The 20,937-nt window shown below is 43.1% G+C and overlaps 3 protein-coding genes across 3 annotated transcripts; 1 reads left to right on the forward strand and 2 right to left on the reverse strand.

Annotated features, from left to right (window-relative positions):
• Positions 1 to 4,950: 4,950 nt before the first annotated feature.
• LOC147180117 (cyclin-Y-like protein 1) lies at positions 4,951 to 9,955 on the reverse strand. Its single transcript, XM_086068503.1, has 10 exons — positions 9,149 to 9,955; positions 9,005 to 9,079; positions 8,894 to 8,928; positions 8,446 to 8,546; positions 8,148 to 8,183; positions 7,783 to 7,834; positions 7,592 to 7,711; positions 6,550 to 6,716; positions 5,404 to 5,566; positions 4,951 to 5,327 (listed from the first exon to the last, which is right to left on the reverse strand). Exons 1-10 carry the CDS (start codon positions 9,303 to 9,305, stop codon positions 5,211 to 5,213), a joined length of 1,023 nt encoding a protein of 340 aa, XP_085924629.1. The 5' UTR covers positions 9,306 to 9,955; the 3' UTR covers positions 4,951 to 5,210.
• An 828-nt stretch (positions 9,956 to 10,783) lies between these two features.
• Positions 10,784 to 11,738, forward strand: LOC147180118 (protein N-lysine methyltransferase METTL21A-like). The gene is made up of 3 exons (XM_086069325.1): positions 10,784 to 11,005; positions 11,090 to 11,201; positions 11,295 to 11,738. Exons 1-3 carry the CDS (start codon positions 10,859 to 10,861, stop codon positions 11,690 to 11,692), a joined length of 657 nt encoding a protein of 218 aa, XP_085925451.1. The 5' UTR covers positions 10,784 to 10,858; the 3' UTR covers positions 11,693 to 11,738.
• Positions 11,739 to 12,554: 816 nt separating this feature from the next.
• Positions 12,555 to 19,735, reverse strand: LOC147180119 (cyclic AMP-responsive element-binding protein 1-like). The gene is made up of 8 exons (XM_086069911.1): positions 19,559 to 19,735; positions 18,622 to 18,709; positions 17,234 to 17,380; positions 17,063 to 17,163; positions 15,048 to 15,187; positions 14,770 to 14,946; positions 13,590 to 13,734; positions 12,555 to 13,506 (listed from the first exon to the last, which is right to left on the reverse strand). The coding sequence occupies exons 2-8, from the start codon at positions 18,700 to 18,702 to the stop codon at positions 13,362 to 13,364; spliced, it is 936 nt and encodes a 311-aa protein (XP_085926037.1). The 5' UTR covers positions 18,703 to 18,709; positions 19,559 to 19,735; the 3' UTR covers positions 12,555 to 13,361.
• Positions 19,736 to 20,937: the final 1,202 nt, after the last annotated feature.

Raw genomic sequence — 20,937 nt, forward strand, 5'->3', positions numbered from 1 at the left:
AACAACCTCATTGTCGACATGCACGTTTGTGTTGCGATGATGAGTTGCAAGCCAACTCGCATGCCCGCCGTTTGAACGCCGTAGCAGCCTCCCCGCTAAGGTCAAAGGGCAACCGGGGTGACGGGCGCACGCACGCACGCACGCAAGCTAAACTTGCCGTCGCTGTCCGCCGAACATCTGCTTCCCCGAAATGCTTTGCTCCGCTGCCAGGGCGGCGTGGCAACTTTTGGACGGCGGCTCGTTAGAAGACAAACAGAAGCAGCGGCGGTCGGCAGCCATTTTTGTGCCAGCTCAGCAGGAAGAGCAGCGGGGGCGGCAAAGCCAAGATGGATGCTGTAATGCGAAAGCTTGGATCCGACACGCGGATGACGCTGAGGCCGACGTGTCGTACTTTTGTACGCACTGCAACACAAAAGCAAACCATCCCATTTGGCGTCGGGAGGAACATGCTTGTGTGACTCCCCAAAAAATATATTTCGTGGAAATGCTGTGATTATTTGATTGACTTTTCTGTTGCTAAATGCTAAATGCTAATAAATGCAACAAATATGATGCCTCGTCTGACAGCGGAATGGATAGCGCGTTGTCGTGGACTCGCGGGCTCGCCGCTATATTTTGCTCCTCCGTGACAACCCAACCAAGCATTTGACTCAAACCCGCAGGAAGCTTTGCGGGTATCAGAGACAAAATGGCAGCCTTCATTAGGTACTTAGCTCTGCTGCACAAGTATTATGGAATTGACAAGCCTTATCGTGCACATGGTTTGACCCAGAACAGCTTCGACGGCGTCTCGCTCGGTGCGGCTGGCCCGTCATTCGTCTCGGCACGGAGCTGCTGGGATGCGAGATCTGCGCTGGTGCCCCGTGACGGCGGTGGTTCTCAACCGCGCTCCTCGAGCGCCCCCATCCGGACGGTTTTCCATGTCTCCCACGAGCAACGCAGGTGTTTCAAACCATCAGCTCATCGGCAAGCTCTTATTATTATAGTTGTAGTTTTTTCACTTTAGTTCGTTTCGAGTTTTGTTTTTTAAATTTAGTTAATAATAATAAAAAAAAATAATAATAATTGTTTACTTTTTTAAAGTGTATTACTTGTGCGCAATATTTAATAAACACCCTGATAACATGAAAAAAGTAACACATTTCTTACCTCGCATTGCATTTGGTCGGAGTTCAATGAAAAAGCAGCCGTAGCTCAAGCACGCAAAATTGTCGCCTCGGAGTGACATCATCTGAAGGTCCTTTTCTATTGGCTGATGCTCGATGACATCACTTCTGTGTGACAAACTTTCAAACGTCCTTATTCCGGTTAATATTGAATTTAAATAATTATACTTTAAATCCCATGTAAAACCAACCCCAAAGGCTCATGAATTAAATGAATTACCGAAGACTAAAAACGAAGTATATTTCGCTATAATTATAGTTATTTATTTAATTATTTATATATATATATATATATATTTTTTTTTCTTTCGTTAACAAAATTAACGCCCCTATCCGGACGGTTTTCCATGTCTCCCATGAGCAACGCAGGGGCTTCAAACCATCGGCAAGCTCCGCGTGAAGCCTGAGAACGATCCTCAGCTGTGTTGTTATTATAGTTTTGGAATTTTCACTTTAGTTCGTTTTGAGTTTTGTTGTTTAAATTTAGTTAAAAAATAATAATAATTGTTTAGTTTTTTAAAGTGCGCAATATTTAATAAACATTCTGATAACATGAAAAAAGTAACACATTTCTTACCTCGCATTGCATTTGGTCGGAGTTCAATGAAAAAGCAGCCGAAGCTCAAGCACGCAAAATTGTCGCCTCGGAGTGACATCATCTGAAGGTCCTTTTCTATTGGCTGATGCTCGATGACATCACTTCTGTGTGACAAACTTTCAAACGTCCTAATTCCGGTTAATATTGAATTTAAATAATTATACTTTAAATCCCATGTAAAACCAACCCCAAAGGCTCATGAATTAAATGAATTACCGAAGACTAAAAACGAAGTATATTTCGCTATAATTATAGTTATTTATTTAATTATTTATATATATATATATATTTTTTTTTTTTCTTTCGTTAACAAAATTAACGCCCCTATCCGGACGGTTTTCCATGTCTCCCACGAGCAACGCAGGTGCTTCAAACCATCGGCAAGCTCCGCGTGAAGCCTGATAACGATCCTCAGCTGTGTTGTTATTATAGTTTTGGAATTTTCACTTTAGTTCGTTTTGAGTTTTGTTGTTTAAATTTAGTTAAAAAATAATAATAATTGTTTAGTTTTTTAAAGTGCGCAATATTTAATAAACATTCTGATAACATGAAAAAAGTAACACATTTCTTACCTCGCATTGCATTTGGTCGGAGTTCAATGAAAAAGCAGCCGAAGCTCAAGCAGGCAAAATTGTCGCCTCGGAGTGACATCATCTGAAGGTCCTTTTCTATTGGCTGATGCTAGATGACATCATTTCTGTGTGACAAACTTTCAAACGTCCTTATTCCGGTTAATATTGAATTGAAATAATTATACTTTAAATCACATGTAAAACCAACCCCAAAGGCTCATGAATTAAATGAATTACCAAAGACTAAAAACGAAGGATATTTCGCTATAATTATAGTTATTTATTTAATTATATATATATATATATATATATATATATATATATATATATTTTTTTTTTTTCTTTCGTTAACAAAATTGTTTTTGTTTTTATTTGACTTTTAGTTTTTTTGTTATTTTTTGTTTCCTGAAATAACCTAGGTTGACTGCAGGAGACAGAAAAGAGGCTGGTTCGGGCCACCGGATGACGGCGGCTGAAAACGCGCGCTTGAGAGCATCGTCGCTTTGCACGATGTCAGCCATTTTCAGTTTAAATTTTGTAATGCAATCAGACGGATGCCTCTGTGCACATTATGAGCTACATAACGGTAAATATTCATGATGCCCATTTTCAAACGGATCAAATGTGCAATTTGGACTTCATGACATTGAATTCTAAATCCATAGGCAAAGATATTAAGATGAATCGGACCTGCGGCGAATTATATGCTAAGTAATGTGCGTTGGTTTCATGTTGGATTTGATACTTCTGTGGCACTGAATGAACGTACGGCCCAATTCCTGCCGTGAAGGCTGACAAGTGCAGTCCAACGCTCACCTTGTCGGTGAAGAGTGACCCGGGCAGAGGGTAAATGGTGCGACTCCCTCGGGTGCCGCTGGATGAGTTCAGTCAAGTCTCGTGATGCCGAGAGATTAATGAAGCCACTCTGGCTTTGCGTCTCCTGCGGGGAAAACCAAACAAAACACAACACGCGCGCGTACAGATTTCATATTACACAGCATACTTCATCATATTACGCCACACCAAGGGCATATTGCCAGAGGTACATGACCTTCCCGCTTTCCCAATTGTGTCTACGTTATAGTTTGGGGATGATCGTTTGACTCCAAATACGGCAGAAGGTCCGACATGAACCCGTCCGAGAATATAATTGACTTTAAAACGCAACGATGACTCCGTTTATGTGGAAGGTGATGTGACAAAAGCTGGAAAATAAGTTTGTGCTGCATGAACACGATGGACCCCAACTTGCTGAACCTTCATCACTGATGTCGTCGGAGGGACAATTGTCGACATCCGAGCATTCCCGCAATGCAACGCAAAATAAATGCTTCCTTTACGCTGAAAACAAAACAGCAGGCGCTTTCGCCTGTGACGAGGATAGCAAGCAGGCCGATTGTTATCCTGGTCCGACGTTCATTTCATTACATTTTGAAATCATAACAATACTCACACATCAAATTCCAGGGATGTAAAGTCCAATGCTTTTCAATGAGCGGAGAGTTGACCGCCATTTTTGACTTGTGACGTATCCTCGGAATTGTCCATATTGATGGATATGAACAAAGCCTAAACATTGAATATGGTCATTATTGGTTGCTCTCGAATGTATCTTGCTGAATATTCCTGCATGTGAAAGTGCTTCAACCTTTTTTCTTTTTTTGTTGTTGTTGCTGAAAACAGGCAACTGGTTGTGTCTGGGGGGCAAATGAAATTATAAAAATAAATAACATTCACATTTAAGAGTTATCAGAGGATTTTGACATTTTAAATCAATACATTTTAAAACCCGGCGGTGTCTCAACTCAAGCGAAGTTTGACAGTTTGGTTATTTAGTTCTTTTGGTTCGTAGGAAGAGGCGCCATAAAATGCGTCATGATCGTTGGAAAACGCTGCCGGAATGCCGCAACCTTATTCCATAAAGCGGACGTGCACCGGAAGACGCCACATGCACGCGCTCACTCACTGTAGGCACTGCAGTGCTGCCACCCAGTGGAGGAAAGCGCGTAGTACAATTCTGGAACAAGTGGCAACGAACGGAAGCTGTGCTGGATGAAAGCAAAACCAGGATGCGGTCTTGTTTTTCATGAAGCTGACAAATGTTGTGGAAGATATTCAGTGCGATATCCGTCAACTCATCTTACATTAATGTGTGCGTGGATTGCTTTTTTTGTGTGGTGCAGCAAAATATCTTGCAGGATGTAAAAATTGATATTCCACCATGATAGATACCACATTTTTAATGTAATCAAATTTGTATTGCACAATTCTCCTGCCAAAAGATTCTGGATAGATTCCAGAATTCACTGATGCCAGAACTCCTCGATGTCCACGTTTTTTCCAAAACCTCACCACGATTTATTAGGATCCTCCTTTGGGTCTCCATAAAACATTTTGTTTCCTATAAATTGGTTTGCTTGATGGTACTAACGAGCATGACAACATTGACGACGAGCTTACAAGACTAATCAAAATAAAAAACTATTGTCAGTATGACGCAGGGCTCATCCTCGGTAACGCGACTTTCTTCCTTACAACTTCTGGCCCAACAAATTCTCTCCGGGATCCTGGACTCTTTTCAGAACTTCTCGGTCCCGCATCAAAAAGCAACAACTTCTGTACTTATTTTATTTGAGTTGAATAAAGTGTGTTACATTTCAGCCAAAAACAGCCTACATAGTAAGCAAAGAAAAACGGACTTTGGTCTCCATGCGAGGGACGACGCCACAGGGTCGCTCGCATCCAAACGTTTGTGAAGACACTTTGAAATGTCGCTCTGCAAAATATCGGAGTGAGCGGCCATCATTGAAAAAACTTCCAGCTCCGGTCCAAACGTGTGGGATCGTAGCCCATCGTCGCTCGGTGGCTTCCAAATTAGGACAGTATTGCCTTCGTGTTGGCGACAGCGCCAAAGTTGTCCGCGCTGACGGACCTCCGCAGACAGCATTTGCTCAGGTTCTTGTAGCGGTCCTCGCACAGCCTGGAGATCGCCTGAAGACAACATCGCAAGTCTGTGAGCGGCAGAACGCCGAGGCGCGGCAAAGCGCCTGCGACCGCTCGTATTCACCTCCAGCTTTTGGGCCCGCTTGTTGCTGAGCGGCTCCGCCAGGAAGCCAAAGTTGTTGTCATCGGCGAGCGAGCGCAGGTCAAAGTAGTATTTGGCGTAGACGCTGGCCGGGACGTTGATGTTGAACTGGAGCAACTCGAGGAACTGACGCTCCATCTCGTTCCTGGAAATTCAAACAGATTGCGTCGGAGGAGGAGTTGCCTCAAAATGGTTTGCGCAATTCATCAAAATTCAATTACAATTACAATTATTACACTCCACAATTACAAAATCTGCATCATCGTAAAAAACTGATCAATCATACTCATTTTTGACATTTACACCTTTTTAAATTTTTGTTTCATCCAAAAGGAACTTGCATAATTATAGTGTTTCAAAGAATTGTATTTGTCTTATTTTTTACATTGAAACATTTTCTTGTTTTGTTCAAAATCTTCACAGAGCACATTCTCCACTCCAACTTCAAGTTTTTGCCAACATAAATAAATAAATATATATTATTCTAAATTCTGTTTGGTCCAAAAGGAACTTACATCATTTCTATTTTTTTATTCTATTATATTATTATTATTATATTCTTTCTTTAAATTGGTCTTAATATTTTTAAATGCTTAAACATTTTCTTGTTTTGTACCAAAAAATAAATAATTGTTTGAATAATGATTTTTTTGTTTTTTTTACATAATTGAGCAGCCCTCGCTTGAAGATGCAAGAGCAATAAAAAAAAGACTGATTTGACTTTTGACCTCAGGTAATTGATTCTAGATTAAGGACTCAATTTTCGTGCCCAGTGCAAGTCTAGCACAAAATGCGGTTTAGTTTTGTCCATGGGTGCCGTGGCATCCCCCCCCCCCCACCCCCCGCGACCCTACCCTCGATAAGCGGAACAAAATGGATGGACATGACATCTACCACACATATCCAAAGAGCTCAGAATCCGACGTAGAGTTCCATCTATTTTCAGCCGCCCACCAAATGATCGGGTGCGACACGGGCGGGCGGAAAACAAACAAACGGCCAGAACGGAGTCCGATTCCCCAACAGGCTAAAAACGAGGCTTGCGCCGCCGCATGGCGCCAAAAAATGGAGACGCGCCGCACTGAATTGTGGGGAGGCTCAACGTGTCCGATTACAATCAGCGCTCACATGTCGTCCACGGCGACGTCTTTGAGGATCTGGCAGTAGTCCACGTTCCAGACCGCCTGGTCGTCCCAGACTTTGGAGGCCAGCAGGATGGCACCTAAAACAATACGCTTCCAGTTGGAAGGACAGATGTCCATCTCGGCGTACGTTAGCAGCCGCTCCAAGTACACCTGTGAGACACAATCGTCATCCAGAAGTCAAGATATCCTTAAGATGGGGGGGGGGGGGGTTGTCAGTGTGAATCCTGTTTTCAAAGTGGTCATCATGTGCAATTTCCTCGCACTACAGCTCCATTTGTGTTGTTCATCGCATCCTCTCTTCATAATCACCAATTAGCGCCATTCCAATAAATCAAGGGTGCCCAAAGTTGGGTCCTGAAGAGTTGCCGTTTTCCATGTTTCTCTCCACTAACACACCTGATTGATGATCAGGATCGTTACCGGGCTTCTGCAAAGCGCGCCGATTCGCTGATCATTAGATTCGGCTGCGCTCAAACGTGGAGAACAGGCGGCATAGAAGCTCTCCAGGACCCGACTTGGGCACCGCTGCTATAAATGTATGGACTGGTGTTCCACAGGGTAATATACTTGGCCCAGTTCTCTTTAGTATGTACATAAAAAAAAAATGTTTTAAATCTGCAATATTCTGATGTATGACAATTTAGTCTTTTTTTTTTTTTTGCCATAGTAGATCTGCAGAAGAGGGAGAGTAAACTGTAAGAATACAATTGTAAATATAATTTCCTGGCTGGAAAAAAAACCAAAAAACAGTTTGTACGTTGTTCACAAAAGAAGCAGAAAACACACACAAGCAAACATTTATTTCATTACAAATCCCTTTTGATTTTAGAATTTTAATTGGACTCTTTAAACATGAAAATGAATCAAAAATCTGCCTGACGACGACTGATGACAGTCTAAAGTGTTTTTTTGCTCCCTATTTAAAGCGCCTTGTGATAACGCTAACTCTTGTGAATTGCCGCTATATCGTGTCAAAGAAATGGACGTACGGACGTCCGGGTGCCGACGGAGTGTCATGAACTCACCAGCGTCACAATGGCGCACTCGGCGCTCAGCTGCGCAGAGCTGAACAGCGTGCGTATGAAACGGAAAATGAGCCTGTGCTCGGGGTTGACCGCCGAGTAGTCGTCTGCAACTTTCTCGCGCTGCGGAGACACAAACCGCATTTCGTCAGCCAAAACGCATTCCGGTGAAAAGCGAAACGCTTTCATCTCACCGACAGAGGATGTTTCTTCTCATCAAATATGTCCAGTGAGCGACTGGAATCCCTGCAATTGAAGACCGTGTGGAATTAACGGTGCACGGTACAGAATTTGTCTTTTTTTTTTTTTTTTTATCGTCACACAATTTCATAGTTGAGAATTTCAAAGTTAACAATTCTATCATGCATTTCAACCTTGGAAACATTTCCTGTGTGCGTCCCTTCAGCAGAAACGAACCACCAGTTACTGCATCTTACAGTGAGCTCATTAACGCTTCGCTAAAAGCTTCTCTAAATTGTTGCGCAAGTTCATTGGCGTCGCTATCCGGAAGATGCCCTCATGAATATTCATATCAAGTCAACGAGCAAAAGACTCTCACCTGTTTTTGATGTGATAGTAAATGGCCATGGCCACACTGAAACAAAAAAAGAAAAGAAAGATATCAGTTTGGGACGTGCGCCACCGCCCAGAACAGATGGAAGGACAAGGGTTCGAATCGTGGACTTGCATTCACCACGCCTGATCATTACTTTTTTTTTTTTCTCTTTTTTCCCCCTTTTTCTCGCCTGATCATTACTAAAGACGCTGCAGGGTTTTTTTTTTTTAGGAACTCTCATGCGTACCCTCAACGTTGCCAGCTCTCATACGTGCCGGAGCGCAAACGCAAAGTCACGTACCATTTGATGGTGTTCTTGAGGTTGGGCTGGCTGACCGTGCTGTCATCGAGGAAGATCGTAGAGCACGAGTTGTACTTCCTCATGGCGAGGCCGGGGGACATCTGGTGGGAAACGCGCACGTTTAGTGGAAGAGGAAGCTAACCTTACATTAAGCCAGCCAGTCGTCAAACTATCAAAATCATTTCAGTACGACTGACTGGAGGTTGACAAGATGGCGGGGGCCTCCGCCAGCTGATCTTAGCTTCACATTGATATCTACAATTCTAAACCCTAACCCTTTAGCGGATACGATTAATCAAGCTAAGCTAAGTGTTTTGTTTTACTAGCTCAAACAACTCATTAAAAAAAACACACATTTATATACACATTGCTACACATATGTACTTCAAAATGTATCCAGAGTGAGCAAAGAATGAAGACGAAAACGACAATTGTAAGGCATACTCACATTGCTTATGTAGTTGCTTTTCCGTTTCTCTCGCACTAAATTCAAAGGTGAGAAACAGAATAGCATTTAGGCGACCTCACAGGCGAACCACAATGTCGGAGAAAGACGCACCATCCGTCTGAGACTTGTTAAGGAACAAGGTGTCGGCTCCCGGGTGGTCCGATGGGTTGGTCTCTTGGGCCAGCTCTGAAACGGAAGGAAATGCAATACAAGGTGAATCCCGCTGCTCGACGTTGCCGCGCTCGAACCTCTCACCATCGGGGAGTTCTCGGTCACTGATGTGCTGCAGGTACGTCCCAGTGTCCTCGCTCACATCCTCTGCGGTGAAAGGACATTCCTCCAGCTCCAGCTCCCTCCTGCGGCTCTTGGGACTCCCTCTCGGGGAGACGCAGCAGGACACCGAGCCACCCATTGCTTATTTGACAAGAAATGTGGCTGCAAGCTCGCGAGTTGTCAGGTGTGACGTCACGTACACTAGAACATCCGAGTCGATTTCTTATCGATTCGACTATTACCCTTTAACTTCGCGCAGGCTTAAGTGTGTAAAAGCCGGCGTGCGAGGCTCCTCGGCGAAAGGTGGCTTAGCTTCAGAGAACAAGGATGTGCGCTGTTTGACAAATATGCAAACAAAGCAGACATGTCTTGAACAGCTGACATGTTCAGGGCGCGCGCGAAGCAATGGAAGCGCCGCCGCATTTTTGGATGGCTTCAAGCGTAGATGGCAAATGCTTCAACGTGTCAAACATGTCAGGTCATCTTACTTAGCAGAGATTTAAAAAAACACAAAGTCACCGCTTTCTCTTGACCCACGGGTAGCTGCTGCCCGGCTAGCTTCCGCTTCCGCATCCCGTTCCGATCCACGACTTCGCTTGATATTAATAATAACCGGAGCGAAAATTTTCAAAGCTAGCGTCGAGCGAAGGTACAAAGATAAACACAATCAATGGCCCTGAAGGGAGATTGAACATAGAAGAAACGAATTCGATTTGTCAAACGACATCCCACGTTAGCTCTCATGTTTTGCACATAGTTGGTGACGGACGGCCGACCACTTGCGCTTCCAATAAACGTCATATCCGGGGAATGACTTTCAAGATAATTGAGATACGCCATTTAAGACGCCGTAACATTTCCGGTAATGCATTTGTCGCCATTTATACTTTACTCCGGTGTTTATTACATGACGTCAATCTGTTTCAGAAGAGAAAACCACACTCGACAATGGCAAACATTCTAACGGGATTTAGAAGATTACTTTCTGATTTCAAAAAAGCTATTTGTTTGCAATGTGCTTTAATGAATGTGCATTACAGTTTAATAAACACACGTATGGATGCCACGTCTTGAATCATTTATTTTGAATAGCAACATGAATCGAAAATTGTGTTTGTGCATCTACCATTATACTTAATAATTGGTTACTTTGATGTGATTGGCTAAAAACTCATCATATGAAATGATTTTTCAATCATTTTTGGAAAGATAAAACCCTAGTGCAGGGGTGCTCAAGCTGGGTCCTCGAGAGCCCCTATCCAGCCTGTTTTCCGTGTTTCCCTCCTGCAGCACAGCTGAATCTAATGATCAGCTCATCAGCAAGCTTTGCAGAAGCCTGATAACGATCCTGATCATGAATCCAGGTGTGTTAGTTATAGGGGCTCTCGAGGACCCAACTTGAGCACCCCTGCCCTAGTGTATGTTCTTTGTTTTGATATGTAAATGCTAAATGTGATTTGGCCCTTTTCTTGCCTATCGCATATGTTAAATGAATATGTAATCAAAATGGGCGTGACATTTGTAAACTTGCAAGTGCGACCTCCTGCAATCACGCCTGTTCGCATACTGTGATGTAGTGATCATATTCACCAGGAGAGGGCAACAGCGTGGCAACTTCGCAAGAGCGGTGATGACGGTGAGCTCAGCTTCAGCGGAAGTGGAACTTGTCGACGCAATTGAATTTCAACTGGCATGGCTCTGGTTCCGTATGTAGAGAATGTGGTGCCTGCGCTTTCCAAACTTCAAAATTCATCAGCGCGTTTTCATTTTGCCGGTCATGACATCCTCATTGCTCAGGATTGGAGGACGCTTGGAGTCGCAGCGGTTGTGTGGGACGCGGTCGGTCACGTGAACGATCGAACGATCGAACGCTTCGACGATGTGCTCGAAATATGATCATGCTTTTTTTTTTTTTTTTTGCAGGCCGTTGTCTTGTGTATGTACTTGGAGCTGGGCCATGTGGATCTCAAGGGAAAAGTGTCCATTGAGCTGGGAGCGGGCACTGGACTGGTGGGCATCGTTGCAGCTCTGCTGGGTAAATCGCACCCGATGTCGTGACCGTGACTGCATATGCCTTCGCAGTGTTCACGCTTCAAAAAGTGAATTTGTGTTTTTCTCGACTTCACAGGCGCCAACGTGACCGTCACCGACAGGAAGTGTGCTCTGGACTTCCTTTCTACCAATGTCAAAGCCAACCTGCCCTCTGACCTTCAGCAATCCGTAGTGGTGTCCGAGCTGTCTTGGGGCGAGGGCCTCGCCCGCTTCCCAGCGGGGGGGTTCGACCTGGTCCTGGGAGCGGACATCGTTTACCTGGAGGACACGTTTGTGCCGCTGATCCGGACTCTTCAGCATTTGTGCGCCGAAGCCACGGCGGTGCTGCTGGCATGCAGGATACGCTACGAACGAGATCGCACATTTTTAAACATGCTGAGGGGGCGTTTCACTGTCGAGGAGGTTTTCTATGAAAAAAGTAGGGACATTCATATTTACAAAGCTTGGAAACAACTGCCTAGGAGGGATTTATGATTTCTTTGTAAAGATGTCTAATCTAAATAAATGTTTTGCAATGCAACTTATGAGAAAGACTTTTTTTTTATTAACAGCTGCCAAAACGTAACAGCTCTAACATAACGTATCGTACAAGTCGGTGCAGACATTGAGAAAATCAATGAAAAGCCACAAGAATTATAACAAAGTCTCATTTTACATCATACCTAAGAAAACATGTTATTCCATCACGAATGAAGTCTTCCTGGCGTGGGTGCGCTTTGCAAATCCTCGTTTGACCAAAAAGTCAAATGTGCAACACACCTTTATCAAATTCGTGTGCGACATGATTTTGAAGATGGAAACTGACCTTCCCAACATGTTGTGATCAATGACGGTTTTAAGTCGCTTCAGCGTTTCACGTTTGAATACGGAATACAAAGTGACACGGAAAATAGATTTCAAATCCAAACCATGTGATAGTTTCCCCCCTCCAAGTCTCGGCAAGACCATCAACCGGCACGTTTACAAAAAGCTCGTGGCGTCGACTTTGCTCGTCAAGCGTTGTGGCACAACTCATGGCTCCGCCCCTTTTTAACGTGTCTTCACACATTGTGCTGGCCCAAGAACATGGTTGTGTTGAAGCACTCACCCAACCTGGTGCGTTTACTTCAAACTTGTCATTTGGATTTTGAACCATCTCGAAAACCGGGCCTGGAACTTTTCCGACACAACTTTTATATCCGGATTGTTCCAGCAAGGAAAAGTGCATTTTCTATACAAACTCGTCTTACTCATTGGAACTTCTCAACTTTCCCGACGGAAGTCCGAGAAGTGAAAATGCATCGTCGCGGGCCGCCTGCGACGATGCACGTATTGCATAACAAGTTGTAAGCGGGGCTCATTCTTTTTGGTTTTTAATATAAGAAAATAATGATTAGAATAAAAGCCACAATACAAAAAGCATTTCATATGACTTGGATCGCACACACGCGTTATGTCCGTTATTCTTTCTCCACATTTTCCTCATTGCAGGTCTGAAAAAAGACCTTATTGCAAACGCAGATGTGTGGAAATCCAGTCTTCAAATTTTTTTTTTTTTAAATGATCAGTAAAACAAAAACAAACAAAAAACATTGACCCTGCAGTAATAAGGTTAGAGACAAATTGTCAATTTTAAAAGAAAGTCCACAAATCGCTTGCGTTTCCTGCGACATTAAACATGAAAAGCCGCACGCACGCACGCACGTTTGTTCACGTAGCAAGGCAAAGTGAGCGAGCAAAGAGGGCAAATGGCAAAGGAGGAGGCGGAAGGAAAACATCAACACAGCTCAAAAAGATGCAAAAAGGGCGAAACTGCTTGTGCTGTTGCAGTTTGATCTCCGAGTGAAGCGGGCGTGGCCGCGCGGGGGGGGGGGCAACGCTTCGATCCCGAGCGCCCGCCGATGACATCTTGCACTTCCATGGGTGACAAAATCCCTTCCATTTATGGGCGCTCCTCTGAGGACACGCCCACTCGTCACCACGTCAACGGGACAGAACTCACACTTGCAACTGGCAGCTCATTTTGCTTACTGGGCCACATGAATTTCTTGCCATTTTTTTTTTGTGTTTGTTTTTTAGGAAGCAAAACAAGGAGAGAGAAAAGTGGAGTGGCGTCCATTTGCATGGCTCTTCGTGGAGTCTCTGTACATTCCCATGGCTGCGCCTACTCCGATTTGTGGCAGTACAAGTCTTTGAGGGCTTTAAGTTCCTCGATGAGGGTTTTGTTCTGGTTCTCCAGCACGGCGACGCGATTCTCCAAACACTTGACGTACTCCTTCTTCTTCCGGCGACACTCGCGGGCCGCCTCCCTGGACGAGACGGCAAAAGGACATTTTGGAAAAACGGTCTCGGGTTGCGGGGCTGTTATGGCGCAGGATCGCCAGCGACGTACCTGTTTTTCATAAGGCGCACCTCCCTTTTGCGCGTGACTTCCTCGGTTCCCGTCCCCATACCCAACGCAGGCGAGGTCGCCATGACAACCCCGGCGCTGGCTGGCGCTGTGCGGATCTGATAAGCCTGAACGTCTCCAGAGGCGGCTGAAGGGCGAGAGGAAAGTTTACGAATAGATAAGTGTTGTTCCGATACCGTTTTTGGGCCCACGATACTCAACGTGAAAAAGCTGCCCTGCCATTGGTTCAGAGCATTCAAGGGCCAATCGGATATCTTGGCTCGGCACGTCAGTGAATGTCGTGCAAGAGCAAGACACAAGATGCTGCATCCAAAATCCAATTTCAGCGTCAGAATTCATGGTAACCGACATGTTGCTTGTTCGTACTCATCGATACCGATACCACCGTTTTTCATGCAATATCGAGGGCTTCTGCCGATACCAGTATCGGTATTGGAACAACACTACTAATAGAGCTGTCAAAATTAATCGACAACTATTTTAAATAATTTGCTCCCAAAAATGTTTAAATATGTTTTAAGTGTCCCAAAGACGTATTTATACATTTTCTTTGAGTGGTTTTTTTTTATGCTGGAGCTTTGATGCAGCCTTAAAGCAATGGTAGTTATTACACAAACGGCCAGCAGGTGGCAGCAGAGTATAAGAGATCAACCTTACTGTGTTACACAGATTTGCGAATAAACTGTATTCTAACGCTAATTGCTGCAAAACGGAAACAGATAGAAATATACTTTTTTCCCTGATGACAGAAGAGACTTTAATATTTCTCTTGGTAGGTTCCATGTTTTCTATCAATAGAAGAGTCAAAATCAGTCAAAATCCAGTCAAACAGCCGGGAGCGAAGGGGGTTGCTTCAGCGAAAATGGCTGCCAGTCAATGAGTTAATAATCGAGCAATCGTTTGGAGCCATTTTTTAATAGGAAATTGTCCAAATCCTCTGCTTTCAGCATACCAACAGTAATTGTTTCACAGATTTCTGTAGTCCTTCATGAAAGAAGACGGATTATCTTCGGCGTTTCATCAAAATAAGATCCATTTTTACTTTGGAAATCAATATCAATAGATTTGTCGATTCTAAAAATATTCACGAGTGACAGCACAAGAGGTAAAGTTACTAAGATCAAAACCAAAGAAACCGTGTCCGGCCGCCATCTTTTCTCACCTTGTACAACCACCTGGTTGCTCGGCAACAGGATTTGTTGCCCATCACTTGTCTGGGCGTATTGCAAAATGGTGGCGCCAGGTTGGGCTGCGTTGGCCATGGTGAGCGCTTGCAGGCCCTGGACGCCATCGGTCCCATTATTGGTCAACTGGATGGCCCCTCCCTGAGTGATGGCGACTGCGGGGGGGGGGGGGGGGGGGGGCAGATGATTTTGGACACGTCAGCCATTAAATGTCTTCAAAGCCGCATTGCAAGCCGGCGGCGGGCAGCGAACGTACTGTACTGGCCGCTGCTGGTTTGGTAGATGGGCGTCGGCATGGTGACGGTGGTGATGGCCGGGGCCGAGTCGTCTTCCGACTTTTCTTCCTCGATGCACGCAACCGCCGGAGCGTCGGATGACAAGTCGTTGAGGATTTTCCTGAACAGACGAGCAGACGTGCGTGACGATCGAGTTGGGCCGACCCATTTTGAAAAAAGAAGCAAATTGTGCTTTAATATGTGATTATTGTATTGTACGGATTTATCTTTTAAACAAGAAATTCATTCATAAACAAAATCATCTTACACAAAAATGAAGGCAAATGAAGCATGAATTAATATGAAAGACGTTGTTCATTTGGTAAACAATTTGCCTTGTCGTCTTTCAAGCGTTCACGACAACTTCAGAACATTTTTGCAAACTCACCGAAGTCAGTAAGTCATAAATCAGATTAGAACAATAATGCAAACAAATCTTTGACTTCATCTCTTCAACTTGGCCAACATGGCTGAAAAGTGTACCACAATACAAGTGTTTCATTCAATCATGAGTGGATTTAAAAAAAAAAATGCTTTTTAAAATAAGGACGTGGAGAAATAAAGACCGAATTTAGGTATAATGAACCTTTAATAAGAGGTTAAGGCAACTATAAAAAGTGAAATAAAGTTCCTAGTAGGACAAATAAGTATTTCAAGAATCAATATTGATGATTATTATTATTATTTTCTTGCCTATTTGAAATGAGGAAAAACAATGACATTGAATAAGTGCAGCGTAAATGTTTAGTTTTTTTACGCAAGACGCAACATCGATAGATGCAGTTGCATTAACCTTCATTCAATCTTAATACAAAGTGTAGCATATATATATATATATATATATATATATATATATATATATATATATATATAAAAATAAATATATATATAAATAAAAAAAATATATATATATATAAATATATATATATATATATATATATAAATATATATATATATATATATATATAAATAAATATATATATATATATATATAAAAATAAATATATATATATATATATATATATATATATAAAAATAAATATATATATATATATATATATAAAAACGTATCAATTCATAGTTTCTCGGCGTTACAGTTGCGCAACCATCACTCATTATTGCCATCATCCATTCATGTTTAATGCTGTACTTGCCTGATTGTGACTCGAGTGTGATGCTACGTGTTGGAGGTGGCTAACGCCGAAGCTAGCACGTCCGTTACTTCGAAATGACGTATCCATCCGGAGGTGTTTAATGGCATTAACATGCGCAATCTAATCTTAGTTGACTGCTCATTTATTGGAGCCAAATACACGACCTTTAAGGTCATACATATCCCAATATTTTACATTCACGCACTTGCATTTTTATTGTAACAGTTCAGCGAAATGATGTGTCCATTATGCCGGATGGCAAAAATGTTCTTGTGGTTTACCAGCAAGCGGCGCCTGCTCGGCTCCAGAGCAAGGAGCCGCTTTCACACACACACGCCGGGAACATTTATTAACGGGCATGAGCCAATAGGAGTAAAAATATCAAGGTATCGGCTCGAAAATGTGACTATTTGAAATATTTGTGGACGTAATCATATTTTTTTCCATGTAATATATTCACATAGAAAAATTGGTACATTTAGTTTCTAAGTAAATAAATGTTTATTGTTCCTCTGTTTTTATTTTTCTTAGCAATATCCAATCACTGATGGGCGATTTTTAAAACAGACTTCACACGTACACTTTTTTCAAATAAATTTTTTTTATAAGTAGGCTACAATGCAAACTAAAAATCCAAGGCACTCGTGTCGCTTTGGTCAGCTCCGCCGCGATCATGCGACACGTGAACTAATTGAAGGCAATCAAGACTGCTTGTTAAGTTCAACGCAAGCCGTTCAAATAATTGTTCAGCCCCGACGACTCCGACAAATAAGACACGCGATACGTTGGAAAGGCAATATTTTGAACAAGGTTGCGGGAAAAGTAAACAAGAAAGCACATACCTGTACGAAGGTCGCCTGGAAAGGATCTCTCGCCTCTTCTGGGAATCCGTGGCGCTGTCGACAGACTCTTGAGAGTCCTCGCTCTCGGCAAGCGTTGAAATCTGTGCAAGGAATAAAGCATTTCGTGTGTTGCATTTTGCCGACGCAAGCGCCGGGCATTTGGTGGCGCACCTGAACGGTTTGGACCTGAGGCGACTGGATGACGGAGGGCTGGGCCGCTTGGATCACGCCGTGCACTTGAACCGTTTGGCCGTTGGGCAGCTGCACCAAGGCCACCGTGGGACTGCCGGACGACGTCTGGCTCGATGCGAGGGAGGCCTGCCGGCAACACAGCGCAGACACTTAGGACACTTTCTGGTCACCGATAAGACGACAACAGAGTTTCCCGAGCGTTACTTAGCCAAGGCGTACGTCTCACGTTAGAAAAGAAATCTCACGTCGTACCTTTACTAAGTGATAGGATGATGGCTTTTTTTTTATCAGGCCCGATGATTAGTATTCATAGAGGTTGATAACCAATCATTTAAGCTGATATTAATTTGCAATAAAACAGAAAATATCAGCGTGAATATTTAAAATAAAAAACATTGTTGAAATGCTATTAAACTTTCACTTTCTTTATTTTTATTTTATTTTGCAGGTAGTTTCCAGTGTCAGCAGCATCTTTCATAAATTTAAGTGAAAATCTAAATACAAACAAATAAAAAGTTCCCTAAGGTTGACCATGTTTGAAATGGACCTCGAAAGCTGCTATCTCAACGAGCACTGAATGTTTGCTTGCTAACGTAGCGAATTTGGGCTTTCGTCAGGATTTGTAAAACGTTTTCAAAAAATGTTCACAGATGGTGAAAATTTGTGTTGTTCCGATACCGTTTTTGGCCCACGATATGATACTCAGTTTTGCAGTATCGGCCGATGCCGATACCACACCGTCCGATAACTACTTTTTTTTTCCCCCAACGAAAAAGCTGCCCTGCCATTGGTTCAGAGCATTGAAGGGCCAATCGGACATCTTGGCTCAGCACGCAGTGAACACATCACACGTCAGTGAATGTCGTGCACAAGCAAGATATAAAATGCGGTATCCAAAGTCCTATATTAGCGTCGGAAATAATGCATGCAATCGGCATGTTACTTGTTAGTACTTGCCAATGCCGCTGTTTTGATCGGGGCCTCTCCCGATGCCGATATCGAGTCAACACTAGTGAAAATGTACTCCAAACGTTATTGCGACAAGTAAAAACAGTGAACATCTTTGCAATATACCTTACAAATCTGGATGGAAATCCAAAAAGAGTTGCATTTGCGACCATTCAGTGTCAAACCATCTGTATCGGCTTTCAGATCTTTTTTTTTTTTTAAAGCCAAATATTGGCAGCGATAATCGGCCCAGACGATAATCGGTCTATCCCGACCATTTACCAAACCGGTTCACAAAAAGTGGATTTTTTTTGGGGGGTCAAAATATTTAACAGTGGATAATTTCCCGCAGCACACTGGCTGCCAATCATTGGGTTAGAATATTGAAAACGATGTCAGCGGCGATGTGATGTGGTTACCTGGGCCAGGCCAATGTCAGACTCTTGCTTCACACCCGTTTCACCACTTTGCTGTGTATCTGCACAAGCTTCCATTGTCATTTAAAACCTGCACGATGAAAAAAAAACCTTAAATGTATGTGCATTAGTATTAAGTCAGTGTCTTCATCACGTTCATGTGCACAGCTGTCATCCAGCGGGGATGCTTGATTGACCTTAGCAACTTTTGAAGGCATCCCGAAGGAGGGTGTGGCATCGTGAACACGCGTGCACGCATTTCTTTCCCACAAAATAAACACAATAAAAAATAAGCAACGATGAACCGGGTTAGCAAACCGATCGCAGTCCAATGCATCCATTTGCGGTCTCGCTGCCTTAGTTGTGTGCAGATATAGTGCATGTAGCATGCCGCTAGCCCCCGTGGCCAACATTGTTTCGTTAGCATGCTAACAAGCTAATGAACGCGTATTAACTTTAATTCCGCTTGAAATAAGACCGTTTACTTTCCTTCGCATTCGCACCGCGAGTCGTTAGTGGTCGGATTAAAAACGCGCATCCAATGATTAATTCAAACTTAAGGTGATTTATATTGCAAAGTTGCAGACATGGAGGATTTGCGAGGGAAAATTCTATAACTGAGTCCCACACAGTTTATATGCTTCATGTTTATTTCACAACAATGGAGCTGCTCAAATGTATCAGACAAACTGCTTCTGTAACTTAGTCTAACGGTGTTATGAATTGGATTTGATTTTAATTTCTCTTTTTTTTAATGTATAAGTCTGACTTCTTTTTTTCTTTTTTTTTGCAAGCATTGCAGCGACTGACTCATTTTAGTTAGCCTCTGCAACGCCGCCGCCATGATTTCTTTGTTGGCGTTGTGCGGATACAAGCCGCAAATAAACGTTGCGGGCAGCCATTTAACTGTCTAGCAAAGATCGGATGCGTATCCTCTTACCAACACAGACTCGCTTCGTCACTCCCGGGTCTACGGAGCTCCACTTTTATTCAGACCGACACGTAAGCGACCGCGTCAGGCTACACCTCCGTCGCGTCACCGAGAACAACAACACCGAGAGGAGGACGAGGGCTACGACGACAGCGGGGAATCGGCAAGAAACGAGCGGATGTCCGGAAAGGGCCGAAGACGGCCGAGCGGCCGAGAACACGCGAGTAAGGCCGAGAGCTTCTTCCTCTTCTGTTATAGGTGTTGGCATACAAGGATTTGGTTGCATTGGCGCCCCCTTCGGTTCCGACACGGTTCTTAGGAATAATTCACATTGGGTTGCTGTAAGTTTGCCTGGCCAATTGCTAATCAAACATGTATATATTTTTTAAATGACTTCAACAAAACCTGCTTTGGATTAATTTCACGAATCCCAACGTGTCAGTGCTGTGACTAGTGGTTAAGTACATCTAAAAAAAATGTATATATATATATTTTTTTAAATTAGCTGAAGCATTATGACCAGCTTATTATTATTATTATTATTATTATTCAATGTCAATTCCCAAGGAGGGTGTTGTATCCCAGAAAGATTGTCCGTTTTTTAAATGCTGTGGTAATGCAATTATCACGTCAACTCTTTCCAGTGCAAGGTACACAAGGTACAAGGTACTTATTCAAAGTAGTTTTCATGTTACAATGAAAACCATGCACAATATTGACATGTTAATGACTAATTAATTATTTTAAATAGTCCAACAAAAGGAGTTCATAAGGAATAGTTATTTTCTTCTAGCTCACTGACATTTTTACATGATGCCATTTCAAATTGTGAATGACGAAAATAAATTGAAAACAGTATGTTCAAATGAAGACTATAAATGTCAATTCTTTGATTTTGATGTATTTTCTTTGGGGTGGCACTGGCAACATTATGTGCACATTATAGTTATATCCTCATTTAAAAGTCACGATTATAAGAGAACAGTGACTGGCGGACGTTTCTCCTTGCGAGGTGGTTTAAGTGCTTAACAATATTGACTGACTGGCAAGTTCTCGTTCTCAACTATTTCTCGCAACGTTCCCATTTTCCGCCATGAAGCAGCAATGTGTCTTGTCGTCCACATGGTGGCAGTATAATTCTTCCCGTCTCCTTCGCCATCCCGCCTCATGTCATTGGCATCATGTTTCTCTCACCCGAGCCTGGCCGTGGGTGCAATAGGTGAAATGAGCCACTATCTTCTTTCCTTTTTAATGGAAGGCCAGCGGATTTCGGCCATGCGGTGCTTATTATGTACTATTTACAGCTCTTGCATTCGCAATACGCTGGCCTCTCCCTGGTCATCAAGCCAGGCCATAAAATGTTCTCATTATCTCTGTCATTCGCCCGC

The sequence above is a fragment of the Leptonotus elevatus genome, chromosome 2, assembly GCF_054856555.1.
Source record: "Leptonotus elevatus isolate MCC_2025b chromosome 2, RoL_Lele_1.0, whole genome shotgun sequence".
In the NCBI taxonomy this organism is placed as follows: domain Eukaryota; kingdom Metazoa; phylum Chordata; class Actinopteri; order Syngnathiformes; family Syngnathidae; genus Leptonotus; species Leptonotus elevatus.

Coding starts and splice junctions, on each gene's coding strand:
- LOC147180119 (XM_086069911.1), bottom strand. CDS start 18,702: ATGACAATGGAAGCTTGTGCAGATACACAGCAAAGTGGTGAAACGGGT. Junction 17,381..18,621: donor CTGACATTGGCCTGGCCCAG/GTAACCACATCA, acceptor TGTTGCCGGCAG/GCCTCCCTCGCATCGAGCCA. Junction 17,164..17,233: donor CTCAGGTCCAAACCGTTCAG/GTGCGCCACCAA, acceptor TTCCTTGCACAG/ATTTCAACGCTTGCCGAGAG.
- LOC147180118 (XM_086069325.1), top strand. CDS start 10,859: ATGGCTCTGGTTCCGTATGTAGAGAATGTGGTGCCTGCGCTTTCCAAA. Junction 11,006..11,089: donor CAGCGGTTGTGTGGGACGCG/GTCGGTCACGTG, acceptor TTTTTTTTGCAG/GCCGTTGTCTTGTGTATGTA. Junction 11,202..11,294: donor CATCGTTGCAGCTCTGCTGG/GTAAATCGCACC, acceptor TCGACTTCACAG/GCGCCAACGTGACCGTCACC.
- LOC147180117 (XM_086068503.1), bottom strand. CDS start 9,305: ATGGGTGGCTCGGTGTCCTGCTGCGTCTCCCCGAGAGGGAGTCCCAAG. Junction 8,929..9,004: donor TAACAAGTCTCAGACGGATG/GTGCGTCTTTCT, acceptor CTTTGAATTTAG/TGCGAGAGAAACGGAAAAGC. Junction 7,835..8,147: donor TACTATCACATCAAAAACAG/GTGAGAGTCTTT, acceptor CTTCAATTGCAG/GGATTCCAGTCGCTCACTGG.